Below are 24,444 nucleotides of genomic sequence, written 5' to 3'. Positions count from 1 at the left end.
GACAAGGCATTTTCACCCACAGAACTGCCACCACTGGATGCTTTTTGTGTTTTTGCACCATTCTCTGTAAACATCAGACACTGTTGTGTGTGAAAATCCCAGTAGACCAGAAGTTTCTGAGATACTCAAATCACCTTCCAAGCAGGTGGGGCTTGTCAGCTGCGGTTAGCAGCTCACCTAGATGAAGGAAGACTCTAATCTCAAACTTCCACTGTCTTGCAGCAATACCCACTCATGGGGAAGTGTTTGGGAGTAAACCCCTGACCAATAATCTAGAGCTGGAGTCCCTAAGGCAGCTCTATACTGAGGTCAATGCTTTCTGGCAACTCCTTCAATGCTGTTGGAGCAGACTATATTGGTCTCTGCTGTCCCTTTGGATTAGTTGCGTGGAGATGGGTGGGCCTATTGCATGGGAAACAGCTTGATCTCCACATCATACTACCCTGGTTTGCTCATTGACTGACAGTGCTGCACCAACAATGTAGACATTTATAACACAACATTCATGTTTGACTCCAACCAACAGAAGGCTTCAAACCACCCTGTCTGGCACCAACAATCATTCCATGGTCAAAGTCACTTAAATCACATTTCTTCTTTATTCTGATGTTTGGTTTGAACAACATCTGAACTTCTCGACCATGTCTGCATGACTTTATGCATTGAGTTGCTGTCTCAAAAATGTCTGCTTAATTATTTGCATAAATGAGTAGGTGTACAGATGTACATAATAATATGGCCACTGAGTGTATAATCTATAATATAATAAGCCACTGTAATCAGAATACATGTGCAAGATCTTGAGTGAAACATGATCATGGCTATTTTCAGACACATGGGTCATGTTGGTCCATCAATATCACTTTTGTAATGGATGTATGATAAGAAATGTCATTCCTTTAACATTATTTTTAATCATTGCTAGAGAAACAGACTGATCAATTTGGTCAATTCTGGAATAACCATGTTTTACAGGAACCGTGATGAATACAAATTTCTGAAGTAAAGTTTGGTCTTATCTTTAATATCTGGGCTCCCATGTTATCAACCAACCTCCAACACCAATCCCATGATTTGTCCACTGGCCCAGCTGTCTGACCACATCTATTTTGACTACACAGTTCTCTCCCCAGCCCAGACATTATTCTTCTTTAACGAGGTCAGCTGCTGCTATTTTCCACAGCAGGGAGTACACAGCAGCACTGTCAATAATGCATCTCTCCTCTTGGAATACCATAGTGCTCTCCTTCCTCGGAACACACCTGAAGTGCAGAGCAAGGTTATTGCATAGAAAACTACAGGTCAAGCGCTGGAAAACGGAGTCTGTATAGACAGGCACTTGATTGCTGGCACTAACACAAGGGGCCGAAGGGTTTGCTGCCAATCTCTATGACAAATGCAAAGGACCCTGCATCACCAGTAAGCCATGAATGTGTAAATAAATATACTAAATAAATAAACATTTTTATAAATAATAAATACAATGCAAGTAAATAAATGTGAATGGTTTAAATATTTATCAGTGAGGTTGAAAAGATAAAGCAAAATCTCCAGAATTCTGAAAAGTTAAACATTGAACAACATTGGCAGAGCATGAAGAGCAAAAGTTGAAGAATGATTTGATGTAAAAGGTTACCAAAACATAAAGCAAATGATTGTAAATTTTATTTAGATAAATGTTAGAACACAGTTTAAAATTAAATATCAGAAAAACTATGAAAATATGGAGAAAGATCAGAAAATAGCATTAAAGTAGATAATTCAATTGCGTTAAGAATTCAATTCAATACAAACAGGTGACTCCTCTGTGTTGTAAAATCATTGAATCTGAAGCGTGAGAAGACGTAGCTCACTCAGGTTCACCAACTGAATTTGCATCGATTCGCAGCAGTATGGTGTTTTGAGCAGAGGCTAATCTAGGATCGGGATTGATTGGAAAGAACAAATTAAAATAGGGCAGCAGTAAACAAAATGGCCTTTGATGGAATGGAAAGAGTTAAAGTGGGAATTTTGAGGCTTTAGCTCTTCGAGGCTTCAGCAAAGAGCTTGAAGCCTCAGAGAGGAGAGACTTGAGCGAGAGAAGGAGGAAGGAGAAAAAGCTGCGGGTACTTCCCCCCCCCCATTTTATTTATGGTTTTCCTTCTTTACATTTGCACAGTTACAGCAGTGGGGATGCCAAGCAGGACAGTTGAATGCTCTTCTTGCAGGATGTGGGAAGGCAGGGCGTCGTCAAGTGTCCCTGATGACTTCACCTGCAAGAAGCGCATCCAGTTAAGGAGTTGGAGCTGGAACTGGATGAACTTTGGATCTTTCAGGAGGCCAAGGGGGTGATAGATGGGATTATATAGAGAGGAAGTTACACCCAAGGCGCAGGCACCGGAGACTGGGTGGCAGTCAGGAAGGGGAAAGGACTTAAGCAGCCAGTGCATACTACCCTTATGGCTATTCTCTTCAACAGAAGATCGGGTGGGGTGGGGGGGTGACCTGGCAGAGGAAAGCCACAGCGATGAGGTCTCTGGCACGGAGCCTGGCTCTGTGACTCAGAAGGGTAGAGAGGAGAAGAGGCAAGCTATGGAGATAGGGGATTTGGTAGTTAGGGGAACAGAAGGGAGATTCTGTGGATGAGGACAAGATTTCTGGATGGCATGGTGCCTCCCAAGTGCCAGGATCCAAGATTTGCAAAGTGAGTTCAGGGAGCTGGGTGCTAGGTTAAAGGGCAGGACATCCAGGGTTGTGATGTCAGGATTGCTACCCGCACTATGTGCTAGAGAGGCCAGAAATAGGAAGATCATACAGTGTAACGTGTAGCTTAGGAGTTGACATTGGAGGGAGGGCATCAAATTTTTGGATCATTGGGCTCCCTGCGAAGGAAGGTGGGACCTGTACAGAAGAGTCGCTTTGCACCTGAACTGGAGTGGGAAAGTGGGAATCTTAGTGGGAAAGTTTGCCAGTGCTGTATGGTAGGGTTTAAACTAGAATTGCACGGGGATGGAAAACAAAGTGCCAGAACAACAAATGGAGAGGTTATAGAGGCAGATGTTGTTAAGACCCCAGACAAATACAGGAATTAAAAAGGTTGAGCATGGTGTGACTAATATCCCGAGCTGCATATATTACAATCCAAGAAGTATTGTAGGAAAGGCAATGAGCTCAAGGCATGGATCAACACATGGAATTATGATATTGTAGCCATAAGTGAGACTTAGTTGCAGGAGGGGCAGGGCTGGCAGCTCAATATTCAGGGGTTTTGCTGTTTTGGACCCTAAAGAGCAGGACGGGTTAAAGAGGAGGGGTGGCATTACTAGTCGGGGAAAATATCACAGCAGTGTTCATTCAGGACAGACTGGAGAACTCGTCTAGTGAGGCTTTATAGGTTGAAATGGGGAATAAGAAAGGTATGACCATGTTAATTCGGCTTTATTATAGACAACCCAACAGTCCACGGGACTCAGAGGAACATATTTGTAGAGATCACAGACTGTTGCAAGAAACATAAGGTTGTGATAGTAGGTGATTTTAACTTTCTACATATTGGTTGGGTCTCCCATGCTGTAAACGGACGGGATGGGAGAGAGTTTGTCAAATGTATTCAGGAAAGTTTCCTTAATCAGTACATAATGACAGAGTGTGCAAATCAAAAACATGTTCTACTATTAAGAAATGAGACAGGCCAGGTGACAAAAGTTTGTATAGGGGAACACTTTATATCTAGCGATTACAATGCTGGCTAGTTTCAAAATAAATATGGAAAAAGATATGGCTGGACCCTGGGTTCAGATTCTAAATTGGAGAAAGCCAATTTTGATGATATCAGAAAGCATCTGACAAGTGTGGATTGGGACAGGATGTTTTCTGGCAAACGTTATTCTTGGTAAGTGGGAAGCCTTCAAAAATGAAATTTTGAGAGTACAAAGCTTGTATGTGCCTGTCAGAATAAAAGGTAAAGATAGCAGCTGTAGGGAATCTTGGATTTCAAGAGACACTCAGGCCCTGGTTAAGAAAAAAAAGGAGGTGCATAGCAGGTATAGGCAGATAGGAACAAGTGAGGTACTTATGGAGTATAAGAAATACAAGAGAACATTTAAGAAAGAAATCAGAAGGGCTAAAAGAAGGTATGAAATTGCCCTAGCAGACAAAGTGAAGGAGCAAAAGGTTTACAAGGAACAAAACTGGTCTTCTGGAAGACGAGATTGTTCTCTCGGACCCTATGGGAGGCAAGTGCAGAAATTGTAGAGGCCCCAGCAAAAATATTTAAATCATCCTTAGTGACAGGTGAGGTACTGGAAGATTGCAGGATCACTAATATTGTTCCACTGTTTAAGAAATGTTCTAAAAATAAACCGGGAAATTATAGGCTGGCGAGCCTGACGTCAGTCATGGGAAGTTAATGGAAGGTATTCTAAGGGACTGGATTTATAAGTATTTGGATAGACATGGACTGATGAGTGGTACTCAGCATGGTTTTGTATGTGATAGGTCGTGTCTAACCAAACTTTTTGAGGAATTTACCAGGAAAGATGATGAAGGAAAGGCAGTGGATTTTTTCTACATGGACTTTAGCAAGAGATTTGACAAGGTCCCGCATGGGAGGTTGGTCAAGAAGGTTCAGTCACTCGGCATTTAAGATGAGGCAGTAAATTGGATTAGGCATTGACTTTGAGGGAGAAGCCAGAGAGTGGTAGTGGAGGGTTGCCTATCTGACTGGAAGCCTGTGACTGGTGGAGTGCCACAGGGATCAGTGTTATGTCCATTGTTGTTGGTCATTTATAATAATGATCTGGATGATAATGTGGCTAACTAGATCAGCAAATTTGTGGATGACACCATGATAAGGTAAGTAGTGGACAGTGAGAAAGACCATCAGAACTTGAAGTGGGCTCTAGACCACCTGGAAAAAGGGTGAAAAATGGCAGATGCAGTCAAGTGTGAAGTGTGGTACTTTGGGAGGACAAATCAGGGTAGGACTTAAACAGCGAATGGCAGGGCACTGGTGAGTGGGGGGAATAAAGGGATCTTGGAATACTGGTCCATAATTCATTGAAAGGGCAGCACGAAACAAAAGTTCTTGCACGCTGGCCTTCATATATCACAGTACTGCGTGGAAGAGATAGGATGTTATGTTGAAGTTGTATAGGACATTGGTGAGGCCTAATTTGGAGGACTGTAAACAGTGTTGGTCACCTACCTACAGGAAAGATGTAAATAAGATTGAAAACATACAGAGAAAATGTACAAGGATGTTGCTGGGACAGGAGGATCTGAGTGTGACAAGAATACACATAGATGTTAGCTGTCCTGTGTGATCAGCAGTTGGTCTGCCACCTGTCTTCGGGAGGGAGAGAGATAAGGAGCAGCATTTGGAGATGTGTAATGAAGGGACAGGAGAGAGAGCTGTCTAGAGCGGCTCCCCCTTTGAACCCTGAACTGTTTGAAGTGATGGACAGGCGATTTGGAGATGTGTAATGAAGGGACGGGAGAGAGAGCTGTCTAGAGCGGCTCCCCCTTTGAACCCTGAACTGTTTGAAGTGATGGACAGGCGATACCCCAGCAGGGTGATAAAAAGGGACAGGTTCGCTAAGGCAGGACACACACGACACCACGAGGTAACGAGACCCTGGAAGCGGTGCCCCTCCGCAAGTTGGCGGGAGTCGTTTGGAAGGCTGGTTGCGGAACCAAGCCTTAGACGCACAGAGTGGAAAGGTACGATCAGCGGGAACCCGGTGTGTGTCCGCCCTTGCTTGGGTGCCAGGTTCACTGCAGAAGATCGACCGCATCTGGAGGAGGGGTCACAGTCGGTGACCTCAGGTGACATCACAAAGGACTGGCCCGAAAGCTGCTTGTGAGCAATATCACAGGTCTGTGTGTGGAAGCCATTTTGAATGATCATTCGTTCTTGTTCTCTCTCTCCTTCCCCCACATTGTCCATCGCCACGGCAACGATTACTGCGAACTGAACTAAATTGGACTGAACTTTGCGTCACTTTGAAATTGGTCATTTACCCCTAGACAACGATAGAGCTTGATTAATCTTGTTATCTTAATTCTGTGTACATGTGTGTTTATCATTGCTGAACTGTTGCATTTATTAACCTTTTTTGATTAGAGTACTGTGTTGCTTGTTTCTTTAATAAAACTTTCTTAGTTCTAGTAATCCAGACTCCAACTGAGTGATCCATTTCTGCTGGTTTGGCAACCCAGTTACGGGGTACGTAACATAAGTTATAAGGAAAGATTGACTAGGTTAGGACTTTATTCCTTGGAACATAGCAGACTGAGGGGAGATTTGATAGAGGTATAGAAAATTATGAGGTGTATAGATAGGGTAAATGCAAGCAGGCTTTTTCCACTGAGGTTGGGTGGGACTACAACTAGAAGTCATGGGTTATGTGTGAAAGGTGAAAAGTTTAAGGGGAATATGAGGGGAAACTTCTCCACTAAGATGGTCGTGAGTGTGTGGAATGAGCACCAGCATAAGTGATGCATGCGTGTTTGATTTCAACATTTAAGAGAGGTTTGGATAAGTACATGAATTTTAGGGGTATGGAGGGCTAAGGTTTGGGTGCAGGTCAATGGGAGTAGGCAGTTCATATGGTTTAGCACGGACTAGATTGTCCAAATGGCCTGTTTCTGTGCTGTATTTTCCTAAGACTTTATGATTTTATATAAAAATCATTATCATCTCCTCAGAGCCAATTTTTCTGACTTATGGTGAAATCAAGGACTGATAGAGAAATGCAGTAATGTACGAGTAAAACTAAAATATATTAAATAATTTTAAATGACTTAACTCTTAAGATTTAAAATTGCAGTCATCCTTCTGAATTGCCCGAAATTACTTCAAGAAATAAAAGAGACTTGTGTTAGTTAAGCCATCTTCAATTCTGTGAAATGGCAACTTAATTCACAGAATACATTTGGGCTTGAAGTCATTGGTTCTAAGTGATGCAGGAGACTCAATGGCTCCAAGTAAAGAAGTTACTGATAAGTCAGATGCTCAACTTGTCTGGTTCATTCAATTTTTCTCAAGTTTCTGTTGTGTCAGTGGAGAATGTAGTCAAAGAAGTCCTGCTATCCCTTGGCTATTTCCACCACTCAAATGAAAGTTTTTAAAAGTGATCTGCGTACATGGGCTGAGAAATTAAAAAAAATGGATGATCACATGAAACCCATTAATGTTAACGACTTGTTCAAAATACAGGTGAGTGTCTGCATTTCCTACAAGTTACTATACCTGTCCCTGGGAATTCACTAACCAGATAATTAAATGATCCTAATAAAGAAATATTGTGATTTCTTTAAACATTTATTAAAAAGTTAACAATTAGGTTGAATGTTTCTATTGCAATATCAGATTAAAGTGAAGGCAAGAAAAATGCACATTATGAATTCTTTTATCAGAGATTACTCCTACTGCTCTGAACAACAGTAAATCACTTGGGACCACACAGGATGAGATTTTGACTACTACATGAGTTGGACTGACTATCAGATTTTGATCTGAATAGAGGAGGGAATACAAATTTGATTTGTAGGAGATTCCCAGTCAGGACCCAAGGAAAGGGTCCTGATTTCCCCGTCTTTTTGGTCCAAATTCTTCTTTTCATCATTATGGCTCGGTGAGGATGAGAATTGGATAGGAACTAGAAACGTGTACAACAGCTTTATGCATGTGACTTTGTACTGAAATTGCAGACAGGCATCAATAATATCAGTGATTCCTAAACTACAGAGTAAATAGTGGATCTTTCAAGTCAACCTCAGAACAGTAGATTAAGCTTGCAAGCTGTAGCAAGTCATTAGAGCTGGGAGCGTAAATTGCACTAGCCATTTTCATATCTATATTCTAATTATTCTTTACTTTAACTCACAAGTTTAAAAATTATCCAAATGTTTTTACCCTGCTATGCTTACTAACAAGGCTGGATGGACAAATCCCATAAGCTGAATTTCTTATATTTAATATTAACAGCAAACTTTTCAAACATCTACTATATATTCCCTAAACATAATTTCAAAAGTTAATAAACATTGATGTGGAGTTCAGAAAGGAGGATTGCTTTTCTGCAGATTGATAAAAACTCTAAAAATGAGAAAGATAAAATTCTCAATAGTGGATTGACAAGAAAGGGGTGATGTTGTAAATGATATCAACAGATCTTTAGAAGGTCATAAGAAATATGAGCAGTAATGGACTCTACACTCCTTTACATATCAGGAATTGCAGATGCCAGGAATCTGAAATAAAGGCAGAAGATAATGGAAGCACTCAGAAGGTCAAGGGAAAGAGAGAACTTCAAGTTTTCCCTTTATTAGGGAGAGAAAGAGAGAGGCTGTAGCAGGTCAAATTGTCGGGTGAACGATTAGTTTTTATTGTACTGCAGATCATGGTCTTTAATGGGGGCCTGCTTGGTGGGTGGAGGGTGTTGATGCTTTTTTGAGGAAGTTGTTGGGGTGGGGGATGGTTGTCCCTCTGCTGTTGATTGTGTGGGAGGGGGAGTGGGGGAGAGCTTTGGGGTTCTAACGTTTTAACTGTCACTCATTCTTCGAGGCTTTCTTCTGTTTTTGCGATGTCTGCGAAGAAAAAGAATTTCACAATGTATGTTTGTATATTATATACATTTCTCTGATATTAAGTGGAACAACTGAATAGAGTTGTATATAATTCATTACTACAGGTAGGGAAAGAGTTTATGATGGAGTTAATTCTTATTGAAGGTCAACAGAAAGGTAAGAATGATTGATTGATTGATATTTAAGGTACTGATGCTCCTCTTGCTGCATTAACAATCACTCTTATACCTACAATTTACTTGCTTTTGAATTGCCACAGATTTTCTCTTAAAAAACCTGTCAAAACCAATTTGCATCTTCTGCTGTACAGAGTAATTGAAATGGTTGTCCTACAACCATACCGTATATGATTTCTTGCTAGGACATTGGCAATGTAGTTTCTGACTCATGTGAACAACAAGTGAAATTCACCCTGAAAATGTTATTTCATAACCTGAAAACCCGAGTCTATTTTCATTTTATAATTTATTTTGAGTACAAAATTGCAGGAAAAAGTCATAACAAGTAAATTAATAATTAAAATTTTCAACAGAGTAGATAAATTTTAAGTGTAGAAGAGCCAAGGATTATAAGAATGAATGCAGGAAAACATCCTGAAATCTGATCATTCTAAAATTGACAGTAAATTGGAAACATTTTGACAAGGAATTCAGTCAGTCAAGGATGAAGGACAAGTTAAGAAACAAATTGAACAATTGTTTAAATATCAGGAGAAAATCTTTACTTAACCTTTTCCCAGGATATGTAATAAGTACTGTCATCTATTGAGCGGACTGCACATGGTTTGTAATGTTGCTTTAACCAGCTGCTTAGCTTCACTTTGACATGTTTTTTCTGCAATAACAACTTTTCAGCTAGTCATTTCCAGGAGCATAAGAGCAGGAATGAATAACTTAGCCTGGTCCATGTAACTTAACCAATAGCTTAATTCCCTTAATTCAAGGAGTCCTATTGGATAGAAATATATTATAAATTGCATTATTAAAATTTCCACTGAACTTTGACTAGTTGACAATCAACTATATGATCCCTAATGGACACATGTTGCCATGGAGCCGCAATTTCAATCCTCCATCTATGCTACTTCTTATTGGGAACAGTTTCATATGTCTACATTTGGTCCATATCCCTCTAAACCTTTCTTATCCACGTAACCGTCCAAGTGTCTTTTAACATTTATAACTGTACCTGCCTCTACCACTTCCTATGGCACTTCATTCCACCACCCTACCCTCTATATGGAAAAATGAGCTCTTTCAGGTCCCTTTTAAATCTCTCCCCTCTCACCTTAAACAAATGTCCTATAGGTATTTGAAATTGAGCAGGGTGGCAACAATCACACCTCCCTATACAAAGACCATAGTTCAAAGTCAAATCTTAATTGCTTTTGGCATTATGAAGAGTACTTCTGCTTACATCTTGCATGAAGATGGGCAGAAAGATCTCCAAAAATGAAATGTTATTTTATCTGAAATACCATTGGTCCACGTAGGTACTAATGACATGAACAGGACATGTGACAAGGTTATGTATAGAGAGTTCAGGGAGTTGGGTGCTATGTTAAAGGGCAGGACCTCCAGGGTTGTGACCTCAGGATTGCTACCCGTGCCATGTACTAGTGAGGCTCGAACTAGGAAGATTATACAGTTAATACGTGGCTAAGGTGTTGGTGTAGGAGGGAGGGCATATAAGCTTTTTGGATCATTGGGCTCTCTTCCAGGGAAGGTGGAACCTGTACAGAAGGGACAGTTTGCACCTGAACTGGAGGGGGACTAATATCCTGGAAGGACGGTTTGTTAATGCTGCATGGTGGGCTTTAAACCAGAGTTGCAGGAGGATGGGAACCAAAGTGCCAGAACAATTAGTGGAGATCTTGTAGAGGAAGATGTTGGTGAGACCTCAGTCAAAGTTAGGACTCAAAAGGTTGATCATGGTGCGACCAGTGTCCTGAGCTGCCTATATTTCAATGCAAAAAGTGTCACCGGAAAGGCGGATAACGGTGATGAAAATGAAGGTTTGCAGAGGCAGCATGTAGTGAGGACAGGCTGTTGATAGGGCAAAATTGCAGAGAAGAGGATGAATTGCAACATATAATGTGGACAAAATCAAAAAGGGTGAATACAGGACTGAATAGGTTGCATCTAAATTTGCGCAGTATATGGAAATAAGATAGATGAATTTGCAGCATAGTTGTAGATTGGCAGGTATGATATTGCAGGCATCACAGAAAGGTAATATCTGAGAGCTTAATGTCCAAGGATACACATTGTATTGAAAGGACAGGCTGGAAGGCAGAGGAGGTAGCATTGCTCTGTGGGTAAAAAATTATATCAAATCATTACAAACAGGTAACATAGGGTCAGAAGGTGTTGAATCATTGTGGACGGAACTAAGGAACTGCAAGGGTAAAAAGATCTTGACAGGAGTTGTATACGTATCTCCCAACAGTAGTAAGGATGTGGTCTACAAATTAAAATGGAAGAAAGGACACGCATGCCAAAAGGGAAATGAAACAATAGTCATTGGGGACTTCAATATACAAGTAGATTGGGGAAAATCAGGTTGATGCTGGATTACAGAAGGGGGGATTTCTTGAGTGCCTATGAAATGGCTTTTTTAGAGCAGCTTATGGTTGAGCCCACTTGGGGGATCAGCAATTCTGGATTGGCTGTTGGGCAATGAACCAGAATTGATTAGAGAGTTTAAGGTAAAAGCACCCATAGGGAAAATGATCAAAAATATGATTGAATTCTCCCTGAGATTTGATAAGGAGTAGCTAAAATCAAATATATCAGAATTACAGTGGATTAAAGGGAGTTATGGAGGGAGGAGTTGGCGAGAATTAATTGAAAAGAATACTGGCAGGGATGACGCAAAGCAGCAACGGCTGAATTTCTGGAATCAATTCGGAAGGCACAGGACATATACATCCAAAGAGGAAGGAACATTCTGAAGGGAAGATGACACAACCATGGCTAACAAGAGGTCAAGGCCAACATAAAAACCAAAGGGAGGGCATATAATGGAGCAAAAAATAGAGGATTGAGAAGCTTTTACAAACCAACAGAAGGCAACTAAAAAAGACATTAAGAAGATAAAGATGGAATACAAAAGTAAGCTAGCCAATAACATTAAAGAGAATACCAAAAGTTTCTTCAGACAGATAAAGTGAAAAAGAGAGGTGAAAGTGAATATTGAACCACTGGAAAATGATGCTGGAGAGGTAGGAATGGGGGACAAAAAATAGCAAACTAAAAAAGCATTCTGCATCAGTCTTCACTGTGGAAGACACTAGCAATATGGTGGAAGTTCCAGATGTCAGGGGTCATGAAATGTGTGAAGTTACCATTTCTAGAGAGAAAGTTCTTGGGAAACTAGAGGTAAATACGTCACCTAGACCAGATGGTGTACACCCCAGGGTTCTGAAAGAGGTGGCTGAAGAGATTGTGGAGGCATTAGTAATGATCTTTCAAGAATCACTAGATTCTGGAAAGATTCTGGAAGACTGGAAAATTGCAAATGTCACTCCACTCTTCAAGAAGGGAGAGAGGCAGAAGAAAGTAATCTATAGGCCAGTTAGTATGATGTCAGTCATTGGGAAGATGTTCAGATAATTATTGAGGATAAGGTCTCAAGGTACTTGGAGGCACATGATAAAAGAGGCTGTAGTCAGCATGGTTTCCTCAAGGGTAGACCTTGCTTGACAAATCTGTTGGAATTCTTTGAAGAAATAAACAGGATAGACAAAGGAGAATCAGTTGATGTCGTATACTTGGATTTTCAGAAGGCTTCTGCCATACATGAGGATGTTTAACAAGCTACAAGCCATGATATTACAGAAAAGGCTCTAGCATGGATAAAGCTGTGATTGAGGCAAACAGCTGGAATAAAGGGAGCCTTTTCTGGTTGGCTGCTGGTGACTAGTGATGTTCCATTGGGTTTGTGTTGGGACCCATTTTTTTTAATGTTATATGCCAATGATTTGGATGATGAAATGGGCTTCACTCCTCCCGTCCTCCTGGTCTCGCCTATCAACCACCATCTTGGATTTCACCCTCCCCTCCCCCCACCTTCTTACTCTGATTTCTCATCTTTTTTTCTTTATGCTTCGGGTTTGATTCGAAGAAGGAGCCTGAGAGTCTGAGTGGGAGTGCCGAGAAAGACATTTTTGAAATTTTCGTTATTTTTTTTTTCTCCAACGGCGTTCTGAGAGGCGGGACTGCGCAGGCGTGTGACGTTGGGCAGTGCAGCGCGGCAGATTTAAAAGGGCAGGCATCCTGCTTCGGGTTTGATTAGAAGAAGGAGTCTGAGAGTCTGAGTGGGAGTGCCGAGAAAGACATTTTTGAAATTTTCGTTATTTTTTTTTCTCCAACGGCGTTCTGAGAGGCGGGACTGCGCAGGCGTGTGACGTCGGGCTGTGCAGCGCGGCAGATTTAAAAGGAACAGAGCCTCATAGAGCGGGCAGCGGAGTTTGCGGGCTGTGGAGTGAGCCGGGAGCAGAGTGAAGACTTAAGGGCTTCGGCTCAATGGGCTTAGGCGGAAACAGGCGAGGAAGGTTTGGCATTCATTTTCTGTTGTTATTTGAGGAGAGAGGCAGTATGAGTGTGAGGGCAGTTTGCTGTTCTCGGTGTCGGATGTGGGAGGCCCTGGAGTCTACAAGCCTCCCGGACGTCTACATCTGCGCCAAGTGCATCGAGATGCAGCTCCTAAGGGACCGCGTTACGGAACTGAAGCTGCAGCTCGATGACCTTCGTCTGGTCAGGGAGAGTGAGGAGGTGATAGAGAGGAGTTGCAGGCAGGTGGTCACGCCGGGGCCACGGGAGGCAGACAAGTGGGTCACAGTTAGGAGGGGGAAGGGGAAAGGTCAGGTAATAGGGAGTACCCCGGTGGCTGTGCCCCTTAACAACAGGTACTCCTGTTTGAGTACTGTTGGGGGGGGACAGCTTACCCGGGAGAAGCGACAGTGGCCGTGCCTCCGGCACAGAGTCCGACCCTGTAGCTCAGAAGGGTAGGGCAAGGAAGAGGAGGGCAGTTGTGATAGGGGACTCGATATAAGGGGGTCAGATAGGCGATTCTGTGGACGCAGTCCAGAGACCCGGATGGTAGTTTGCCTCCCTGGTGCCAGGGTCCGGGATATTTCTGATCGTGTCCAAGATATCCTGAAGTGGGAGGGTGAGGAGCCAGAGGTCGTGGTACATATAGGTACCAATGACATAGGTAGGAAAAGGGATGAGGTCCTGTAAGGAGAATATAGGGAGCTAGGAAGGGAGTTGAGAAAAAGGACCGCAAAGGTAGTAATCTCGGGATTACTGCCTGTGCCACGCGACAGTGAGAGTAGGAATGCGATGAGGTGGAGGATAAATGCGTGGCTGAGGGATTGGAGCAGGGGGCAGGGATTCAAGTTTTTGGATCATTGGGACCTCTTTTGGCGCAGGCGTGACCTGTACAAAAAGGACGGGTTGCACTTGAATCCTAGGGGGACCAACATCCTGGCAGGGAGATTAGCGGGGGCTACTGAGGTGACTTTAAACTAGAATGGTTGGGGGGTGGGAATCAAATTAAAGAGGCTAGGCGTGAGGAGGTTAGTTCACTACAGGGGGATGGGAACCAGTGCAGAGAGGCAGAGGGGTGTAAACTGAGGGTAGAAACAAAAAGTACTATGGAGAAAAGTAAAAGTGGCAGGCCGACAAATCCAGGGCAAGCATTAAAAAAGGCCAGTTTTCAGCATAATTGTATAAGGGCTAAGAGAGTTGTAAAAGAGCGCCTGAAGGCTTTGTGTGTCAATGCAAGGAGCATTCGTAATAAGGTAGATGAATTGAAAGTGCAGATTGTTATTAATGATTATGATATAGTTGGGATCACAGAGACATGGCTCCAGGGTGACCAGGGATGGGAGCTCAACGTTCAGGGATATTCAATATTCAGGAGGGATAGACATGAAGGAAGGGGAGGTGGGGTGGCGTTGCTGCTTAAAGAAGAGATTAACACAATAGAAAGGAAGGACATAAGCCGGGAAGATGTGGAATCGATATGGGTAGAGCTGCGTAACACTAAAGGGCAGAAGACGCTGGTGGGAGTTGTGTACAGGCCACCTAACAGTAGTAGTGAGGTCGGAGATGGTATTAAACAGGAAATTAGAAATGTGTGCAATAAAGGAACAGCAGTTATAATGGGTGACTTCAATCTACATGTAGATTGGGTGAACCAAATTGGTAAAGGTGCTGAGGAAGAGGATTTCTTGGAATGTATGCGGGATGGTTTTTTGAACCAACATGTCGAGGAACCGACTAGAGAGCAGGCTATTCTGGACTGGGTTTTGAGCAATGAGGAAGGGTTAATTAGCAATCTTGTCGTGAGAGGCCCCTTGGGTAAGAGTGACCATAATATGGTGGAATTCTTCATTAAGATGGAGAGTGACATAGTTAATTCAGAAACAAAGGTTCTGAACTTAAAGAGGGGTAACTTTGAAGGTATGAGATGTGAATTAGCTAAGATAGACTGGCAAATGACACTTAAAGGATTGACGGTGGATATGCAATGGCAAGCATTTAAAGGTTGCATGGATGAACTGCAACAAATGTTCATCCCAGTTTGGCAAAAGAATAAATCAAGGAAGGTAGTGCACCCGTGGCTGACAAGAGAAATTAGGGATAGTATCAATTCCAAAGAAGAAGCATACAAATTAGCCAGAGAAAGTGGCTCACCTGAGGACTGGGAGAAATTCAGAGTTCAGCAGAGGAGGACAAAGGGCTTAATTAGGAAGGGGAGAAAAGATTATGAGAGAAAACTGGCAGGCAACATAAAAACGGACTGTAAAAGCTTTTATAGATATGTAAAAAGGAAAAGACTGGTAAAGACAAATGTAGGTCCCCTGCAGACAGAAACAGGTGAATTGATTATGGGGAGCAAGGACATGGCAGACCAATTGAATAATTACTTTGGTTCTGTCTTCACTAAGGAGGACATAAATAATCTTCCAGAAATAGTAGGGGACAGAGGGTCCAGTGAGATGGAGGAACTGAGCGAAATACATGTTAGTAGGGAAGTGGTGTTAGGTAAATTGAAGGGATTGAAGGCAGATAAATCCCCAGGGCCAGATGGTCTGCATCTCAGGGTGCTTAAGGAAGTAGCCCAAGAAATAGTGGATGCATTAGTGATAATTTTTCAAAACTCGTTAGATTCTGGACTAGTTCCTGAGGATTGGAGGGTGGCTAATGTAACTCCACTTTTTAAAAAAGTAGGGAGAGAGAAACCGGGGAATTATAGACCAGTTAGCCTAATGTCGGTGGTGGGGAAACTGCTGGAGTCAGTTATCAAGGATGTGATAACAGCACATTTGGAAAGCGGTGAAATGATCGGACAAAGTCAGCATGGATTTGTGAAAGGAAAATCATGTCTGACGAATCTCATAGAATTTTTTGAGGATGTAACTAGTAGAGTGGATAGGGGAGAACCAGTGGATGTGGTATATTTGGATTTTCAGAAGGCTTTTGACAAGGTCCCACACAGGAGATTAGTGTGCAAACTTAAAGCACACGGTATTGGGGGTAAGGTATTGGTGTGGGTGGAGAGTTGGTTAGCAGACAGGAAGCAAAGAGTGGGAATAAACGGGACCTTTTCAGAATGGCAGGCGGTGACTAGTGGGGTACTGCAAGGCTCAGTGCTGGGACCCCAGTTGTTTACAATATATTAATGACTTGGATGAGGGAAATAAATGCAGCATCTCCAAGTTTGCGGATGACACGAAGCTGGGTGGCAGTGCTAGCTGTGAGGAGGATGCTAAGAGGATGCAGGGTGACTTGGATAGGTTGGGTGAGTGGGCAAATTCATGGCAGATGCAATTTAATGTGGATAAATGTGAAGTTATCCACTTTGGTGGCAAAAATAGGAAAACAGATTATTATCTGAATGGTGGCCGATTAGGAAAAGGGGAGGTGCAACGAGACCTGGGTGTCATTATTCACCTGTCATTGAAAGTGGGCATGCAGGTACAGCAGGTGGTGAAAAAGGCGAATGGTATGCTGGCATTTATTGCAAGAGGATTTGAGTACAGGAGCAGGGAGGTACTACTGCAGTTGTACAAGGCCTTGGTGAGACCACACCTGGAGTATTGTGTGCAGTTTTGGTCCCCTAATCTGAGGAAAGACATCCTTGCCATAGAGGGAGTACAGAGAAGGTTCACCAGATTGATTCCTGGGATGGCAGAACTTTCATATGAAGAAAGACTGGATAAACTGGGCTTGTACTCGTTGGAATTTAGAAGATTGAGGGGGGATCTGATTGAAACGTATAAGATCCTAAAGGGATTGGACAGGCTAGATGCAGGAAGATTGTTCCCGATGTTGGGGAAGTCCAGAACAAGGGGTCACAGTTTGAGGATAAAGGGGAAGCCTTTTAGGACCGAGATTAGGAAGAACTTCTTCACACAGAGAGTGGTGAATTTGTGGAATTCTCTGCCACAGGAAACAGTTGAGGCCAGTTCATTGGCTATATTTAACAGGGAGTTAGATATGGCCCTTGTGGCTACGGGGGTCAGGGTTCTGAAAGAGGTGGCTGAAGAGTTTGTGGCTACGGGGGTCAGAGTTCTGAAAGAGGTGGCTGAAGAGTTTGTGGAAGCATTAGTAATGATCCTTAAAGAATCACTAGGTTCTGGAATGATTCTGGAAGACTGGAAAACTTCAAATGTCACTCCACGCTTCAAGAAGGGAGAGAGGCAGAAGAAAGGCAACTATAAGCCAGTTAGTCTGACATCAGTGATTGGGAAGATGTTGGAGATGATTATTAAGGATAAGGTCTCAAGGTACTTGGAGGCACATGATAAAATAGGCTGTAGTCAGCATGGTTTCCTCAAGGGAAAATCTTGCTTGACAAAACTGTTGGAATTCTTTGAAGACATAACAAGCAGGATAGACAAAGGAGAATCAGATGATGTTGTGTACTTGGATTTTCGAAAGGTCTTTGACAAGGTGCCACAGATGAGGCTTCCTAACAAACTGCAAGCCCGATATTACAGGAAAGATTCTAGCATGGATGAAGCAGTGGCTGATTGGCAGGAGGCAAAGAGTAATAATAAAGGGAGCATTTTCTGGCTGACTGCCAGTGACCAGTGGTGTTTCACAGGGATCTGTGTTGGTACCGATTCTTTTACATTATGTGTCAATGATTTTGATGATAGAATTCATGGCTTTGTTACAATGTCTGCAAACAATATGAAGATAGGTGGAGGGGCAGGTGGTTTTGAGGAAGTGGAGAGGCTACAAAAGAACTTAGATTAGGAGAATGGGCAAAGAAATGGCAGATGGAATAAAGTATTAGGAAGTATATGGTCATTTACTTTGGTAGAAGAAATGAAAGGGCAGACTACTTTCAAATTAGAGAGAAAATATAAAAATTTGAGGTGCATAAGGACTTGGGAGCCCTTGTGCAGGATTCCCTAAAGGTTAATTTGAAGTTTGTGTCTGTGGTGAGGAAGGCAAATGCAATGTTAGCATTTGTTTCAAGAGGACTAGGATATAAAAGCAAGGATGTAATATTGAGACTTTATAAAGCACTGGTGAGGCTTCACTTGGAGTATTGTGAGCAGTTTTGGGCCCCTTATCTTAGAAAGGATGTGCTGAAACTGCAGAGGGCTCAAAGTAGCTTCACAAAAATTGATTCTACAATTGAATGACTTGTTATATGAAGAGCGTTTGATAGCTTTAGGCCTGTATTCCCTGGAATTCAGAAGAATGAGGAGTGATTTTATTGAAACCCATTGAACGATGAAAAGCCTTGGAAGAGTGGATGTTTCCTATGGTGGGAGAGTCTAAGACCAGAGGGCTTAGCCTCGGAATAAAGGGGCATCCGTTTTGAATGGAGATAAGGAGGAATTTCTTTAGCCAGAGAGCAGTGAATCTATGGAACTTGTTGCCACAGACAGCTGTAAAGGCCAAGTCTTTATGTATATATAAGGCAGAGTTTGGTAGATTCTTTTTGGTCAGGGCATGAAGGGATAAGGGGAGAAGGCAGAAGATGAGCAGTGAGGAAAATTCGATCAGCCATGATGAAGTGGCAGAGCAGACTCAATGGGCCAAATGGACTAATTCTGATCCCAGATCTTATGGCCTTATAGCTTTAGGCTACCTACCCTGGAATAAAGACTGTGAGAGTCTATCTTAGCTGTTTCCTTTATGACTTTATAAACCTCTGGAGGGTCAGCCCTCAGTTTTCTTTGCTTCAGGGAAAACTGTTCCAGCCTATCCAGTCTCAAATAACTCATGTCCTCTAGACCTGACAATATTTGTGTATCTTTTTTGTACCCTCTTATCACATCCTTCTTCTGCTATGGTGATCAGAACTGCACGTAATATTCCAGATGTGGTCTCACCGCCTATTGTTGGCAGAATCTTATGTGGCAACGAGGAGACATACAGGAGTGAGAAAAATCAGCTTGTTGAATTGTTTTGCCACAATCTCGCACTCAACATCAGCAAGACCAAGGAATTGATTGTGACCTTCAGGAATAGGAAGTCAGGAGAATACTGAGGCACCCATTGTTGAAAGGACGAGCAGTTTCAATTTCCTGCATGTCAACAATCGTGGAGGATCTATCCAAGGCTGGATACATTGATACAATCCTGAAGAAGGCACACCAGTGCGGCTCTACTACTGTAGGAATTTGAGGAGACTCGGTATGCAATCAAAGACTCTCATTAATTTTTGCACTAATACAGAGGAGAGTGCATTGGCTGGTTGGATCACTGCCTAGTATGGAGGCCGCAATGCACAGGATCTCAAGAGGCTGCAGAGGGTTGTACAGTCGGCCAGCTCCATCATGGCGCAACACAACCCTACATCTTCAAGAGACAGTGCCTCAAGAAGGTGGCATCAATCACTAAGGACCCTCACCATCTGGGACATACCCTCTCCTTATCACCATTATCAGGGAGGAGGTACATGAGACCTACTCAACAATTCAGGAAGAACTCCTATGACTTCACAACTTTTATGGAGCCAATCATTTACAGTGGGAAGGAGAAGAAAGGATGCTAGAGAAACCAAAGTTTGAGATGCGGGTGTACGTCAGCCATGAATTGTGAAACAAGTATAAGAGTTAGAAAGATCAACTTCATTTCCCATGCTATGAGATGAATATGTCCTTATTACCTTCCTGGTCTAATGAACGTCACTGCCAGGCCATAGGTGTGCATTTGGCTGTGATTTAAAGACTGCTGGTTTGGCTTTTCAAGATTGTGTCATCAATATTGCATTGCTGTTTGTAAAACACCGAAGTTCCCAAATTGTCTGCCACACTTTTTAATTTACAGCAATCCCTTTAATTAATTGCAATTGCTCTGGAGAAGCCTCAAATTATAAAAAGTCCAAAGAAGAGGAAAAAAAAACTCCATATGACACCGTATTTTTCTACATGATAGGCCAATTGGGGATTATCCCTCCGAATTCTGTTCAGCTACTTTTAATAATTGCAATAGTTCAAGTATAACTAGGGACTGGTTTGATTCTCAAACTCTGTATGAAAGTACTATCTTTCCTTTGTTGTTTATTCATAGAAAAGCAGTATTGAATAAAAAATACTTGCACATATGGAGCATCAAAAACACTGAAATGTTTCAAAGCATTTTACATAATGAATTGCTTTGGGAGTGTTGTATTTGCGTTGACTGTTATGTTCGTGATATGAATTAAAATAGTTGCAATTATAATTATTATTTATCAGTCATCCATATAGCCAAAAGCTATCACAATTTACCTGCTTGTCTCCAAGTCAAATACTTAAATGTTTAAAATCTTCTGCCCTTTCCAATAAACTTAACCTTTTTCTTATTCCACCATGTCATTTGACGGATAGTTAAGTGTGAAGCTTTCTCTGTAAATACCAGTCTTGCAACAGTTCTGTTTGTACTGCTAGGACTTGCAATACAAAAACTCAAATTATCTCTAAGATTTAGACAGAATGAAAATTTTGCTACAGTCACAGAAATTTAAAAATTCTGTAGTTATAGGGAAAACAATTGAAACCAGCATTTAAAAACAATTAATGCCCAAGAGGATTTGGAAGTTCAAACATACTCTACCGAAGAATTCTAGCTGTGAGCTGACATTAACCTCCTCATGGAGTCCAGTAAAGGAGAGTGAATTTGCTACAATCGCCCAACATAATCCTTGCAGAGCCTTTAACTAGGGTAGTTAAAGTGAGTTCATTCATCTCAATGGAGACGAATGGCGCCAAGGGATATGGGTATACATATTTGAAAAAAATGGCTAATGATTTGAATTGTGTAAAATGTTTTGTAGTATAATAACTAAATTTTAATATTTACAATGTCGCTAAGATTATTTTTATTTGTTTCATTACTTTTTGTATGGTTTTCGAATGCCTGGGCAGAACTATGTAAACTCATACTTCAACATCTTGATTTAAGAATGAATTTTTGCATTACTTTAGGTACTATTATTGAGAGCGCAGCACAGAAACAGATGGTCCACTACATTCATGCCTACTCTTTTCACCATCTACTCTAATCCCATTTGTCTGTAATTGCTCTACATCCCTTTATGCCTTGCCTATTTAAGTGCCTGTCTGACATTTTTTCTTGTACGAATAAATTTTACGATCCACATGTCCTTACCGTGCAAGGGGTTTGCATCCAAGGTTCTCCATCAATTTGCATTGGTAGGAACTTGCTGGTTCTGAAAAACAAAGGAACAGCTGATGCAATCACAAGAGAACTAATTTAAACTCCTTGTAAAACAATAGCAAAAATCTTTCAGTGTCTTTATATATTATCTCTGATTTTACGTGACTACTATATTTATACCACGGAGCCATTGTTCACAATGCATTGATATACTGTACTTGTCCAGTTTTGTGATTACTGATCACTATTATCACCCATATACGCTCTAGATTTGCATTAGCAGATAGTAATAAGACCATAAGACCACTACAGAAAGGAGCAGAATTAAGATATTCAGCCCACCACGTCTGCTCCGCCATTTCCTCATGGCTGATCCATTTCTCTCTCAACTCCATTTTCTTCCTTCCCCCCATAACCTTTCACATCCTGACGAGCCAAGAACCTATCAGCCTCCGCCCTAAGTGCACGTAGTGACCTGGTCTCCACTGCTGCCTGTGGCATTAAATTCCACAGGTTCACCACCCTCTGGTTAAAAAAATTCCTCCTCATTTATATTCTAAACTGATGTCCCTCTATTTTGAGGTTGTGACATTTGGTTTGAGACTCCTCCACTGAAAGAAACATCCTCTTCGTATCCTCTCTCTCTAGGCCTTTCAACATTTCATAGGTTTCAGTGAGATCCCCCTCATTCTTCTAAATTCCATTGAGTAAATACCCAGAGCCATCTATCGCTCCTTATACAATAAGACTTTCATTCCTGGAATCATTCTCATGAACCACCTCTGAAACTCTCTCCAATGTCAGCACATCCTTTCTTAAATAAGGGGCTTAAAACTGCTCACAATTCTCCAAGTGAGGCCTCACCAGTGTCTTATACAGCCTCAGCATTACATCCTTGCTTTTATGTTCTAGAAATGAATGCTAACGTTTCATTTGCCGCTGATTCAACCTGCAAATTAACCTTTAGGGGATCCTGCACAAGGACCCTTTGCACCTTGGATTTTTAAATTTTCTCCCCATTCAGAAAATAATCTATGCTTTTATTCCTTCTACAAAGTGCATGAACATAGACTTCCCTGCATTGTATTCCATCTTCCACCTCTTTACCCATTCTCCTAATCTGTCTAAGTCCTTCTGCAGCCTCCCTGCTTCCTCAACACTACCTGCCACTCCACCTCTCTTGGTGTCACTGCAAACTGGGCTACAAAGCCATCGGTTCCATCATCCGAATCATTGACGTACAACATAAAAAGACGCAGTACCTACACAAATCCCTGTGGAACGCCACTAGTCACCATCAGCCAATCCGATCCAAAAAGGATTCCTTTATTCCCACCCTTCACCTCCGGCCAATCAGCCAATACTCTATCCATGCAGGTATCTTCCCTGGGCTCTTAACTAGTACAGCAGCCTCATATGCGGCACCTTGTCAAAAGCCTCATGAAAATCCAAGTACAGAACATCCACCTTTGTCAATACTGCTTGTTATTTCTTCAAAGAATTTCAACAGATTTGTTAGGCAAGATTTTCCCTTAAGGAAACCATGCTGACATTGGCCTATCTTGTCATGTGCCTCCAAATATCCTGAAACCATATCCTTAAGAATCGACTCCAACATCTTTCCAGCTATTGAGGTCAGGATAACTGGCTTTTAATTTCCTTTCTTTTGCCTTCCTCCCTTCTAGAAGGGAGGGACATTTGCAATTTTCCAGTCCTCTGGAACCATGCCAAAATCTACTTTACCAAAGTTGCTGGTGAACGCAGCAGGCCAGGCAACATCTCTAGGAAGAGGTGCAAAATCTACTTGTTCTTTAAAGATCTTTACCTATGCCTCCACAATCTCTTCAGCTATCTCTTTCAGAACCTGGGGTGTAGTACATCAGGTCCAGGAGACTTACGTACCTTCAGACCTTTCAGTTTCCCAAATACCATCGCCATATTAATAGCAACTACACTCACTTCTGCCCCTTGACATGCTCGAACATCCAGCATACTGCAAGTGTCTTCTACAGCGAAGACTGATGCAAAATACTTATTCTGTTCATCCTTCATTTCCTTATTCCCCATTACTATTTCTCCATTGTAATTTTCCAGGAGTCCAATATCTACTCTCACCCCTCTTTTCTTGCTTTAGGAATCATTTTTGATATCATTGGTTAGCTTACCTTCATATTTCATCTTGCCCCCCCCCTTATGGTTTTTCCCCCAGTTACTTTGTTGTTTTTTTTAAATCCCCAAACCTCTAACTCCCCACAAATTTCTGCTCTATTATATTACTTTGTTTTTGCTTTTATATTGGCTTTGGCTTCCCTTGTCAGCCACAGTTGCATCATCTAACCTTTACAATACTTCCTCTTCTTTGGAATGCACCTACCCTGCACCTTCCAAATTTCTCCCAGAAACTCCAGCCATTGCTCCTCTGCCATCATCCCTGCTAGTGTCCCCTTCCAGTCAACTCATGCCTCTGTAATTTCCTTTTCTCCTCAGTAATACGGACATAATCTGACTTTAGCTTCTCACTCTCAAATTGCAAGGTGAATTCTATCATATTATGATTACTGTTTCGTCAAGGTCATCCCTTCCCCAGATGTGAAGCCAATGGTCCAGAAATCTGAAACCTGACCCTTGCACCAGTTCCTTAGCCACGCATTCATCAGCCAAATCCTTGTCCTCACTGGCATGTAGCACAGGCAGCAATCCAGAGATTACTACTCTGGAGATCCTGCGTTTCAGTTTTTAATGTGAATATTTAGAAGGCAATTTAAATTTGAAGAGATAATCAGTATCAGAGCTTTATCCCGTTGAAGAATACCCTATGGCCATTGCAAATGCAATGTTCTGCTATCGCTTGGCTTCTCTCTATTTCTGCAGTCTCTGAAAGGATCACCAGGATCCTGAAGAAATACCAGATGAATATCACCCACAAACCCATAAGGAAGCTCAAATCGCAGTTTAAGTGGGTCAAAGATGACCTGGGACTCATGTCAGCTGGTGTTTACAAGAGTCCCTGTGAATGTGGAGCAGGATATATTGGCCAGAAGGGGTGCACGGTGGAAACCCTCATCAAGGAGCACAGGAGGTTTATCCATTTGGGTTACCTGGTGAAATCGGCGGTAGCAGAACATTACATTCGCAATACCCGTAGGATTGACTTAGATGGCACAAAACTACTGTGTCATGCTATTTGGTTTTGCGACTGCCTGGTGAAGGAAGCTACTGAAATAAAACTAGAGGA

The 24,444-nt window shown here is 42.0% G+C and overlaps 1 protein-coding gene across 3 annotated transcripts in view; it reads right to left on the bottom strand.

The window, feature by feature from the left end:
- The window catches only part of dgkb (diacylglycerol kinase, beta), a 738,504-nt gene that overhangs the window by 58,125 nt on the left and 655,935 nt on the right, over positions 1-24,444 (bottom strand). For all 3 annotated transcript variants that reach the window (XM_072251979.1, XM_072251978.1, XM_072251977.1), the window contains one exon: positions 21,201-21,261. In XM_072251979.1, coding sequence (XP_072108080.1) covers positions 21,201-21,261 — 61 coding nt within the window. The remainder of the gene's footprint in view (positions 1-21,200; positions 21,262-24,444) is intronic.

Source organism: Mobula birostris, chromosome 3 (genome assembly GCF_030028105.1).
Source record: "Mobula birostris isolate sMobBir1 chromosome 3, sMobBir1.hap1, whole genome shotgun sequence".
NCBI lineage: Eukaryota > Metazoa > Chordata > Chondrichthyes > Myliobatiformes > Myliobatidae > Mobula > Mobula birostris.
The sequence above is the reverse complement of the archived record's forward strand: the minus strand, read 5'-3'. Positions and strand labels throughout refer to the sequence as shown.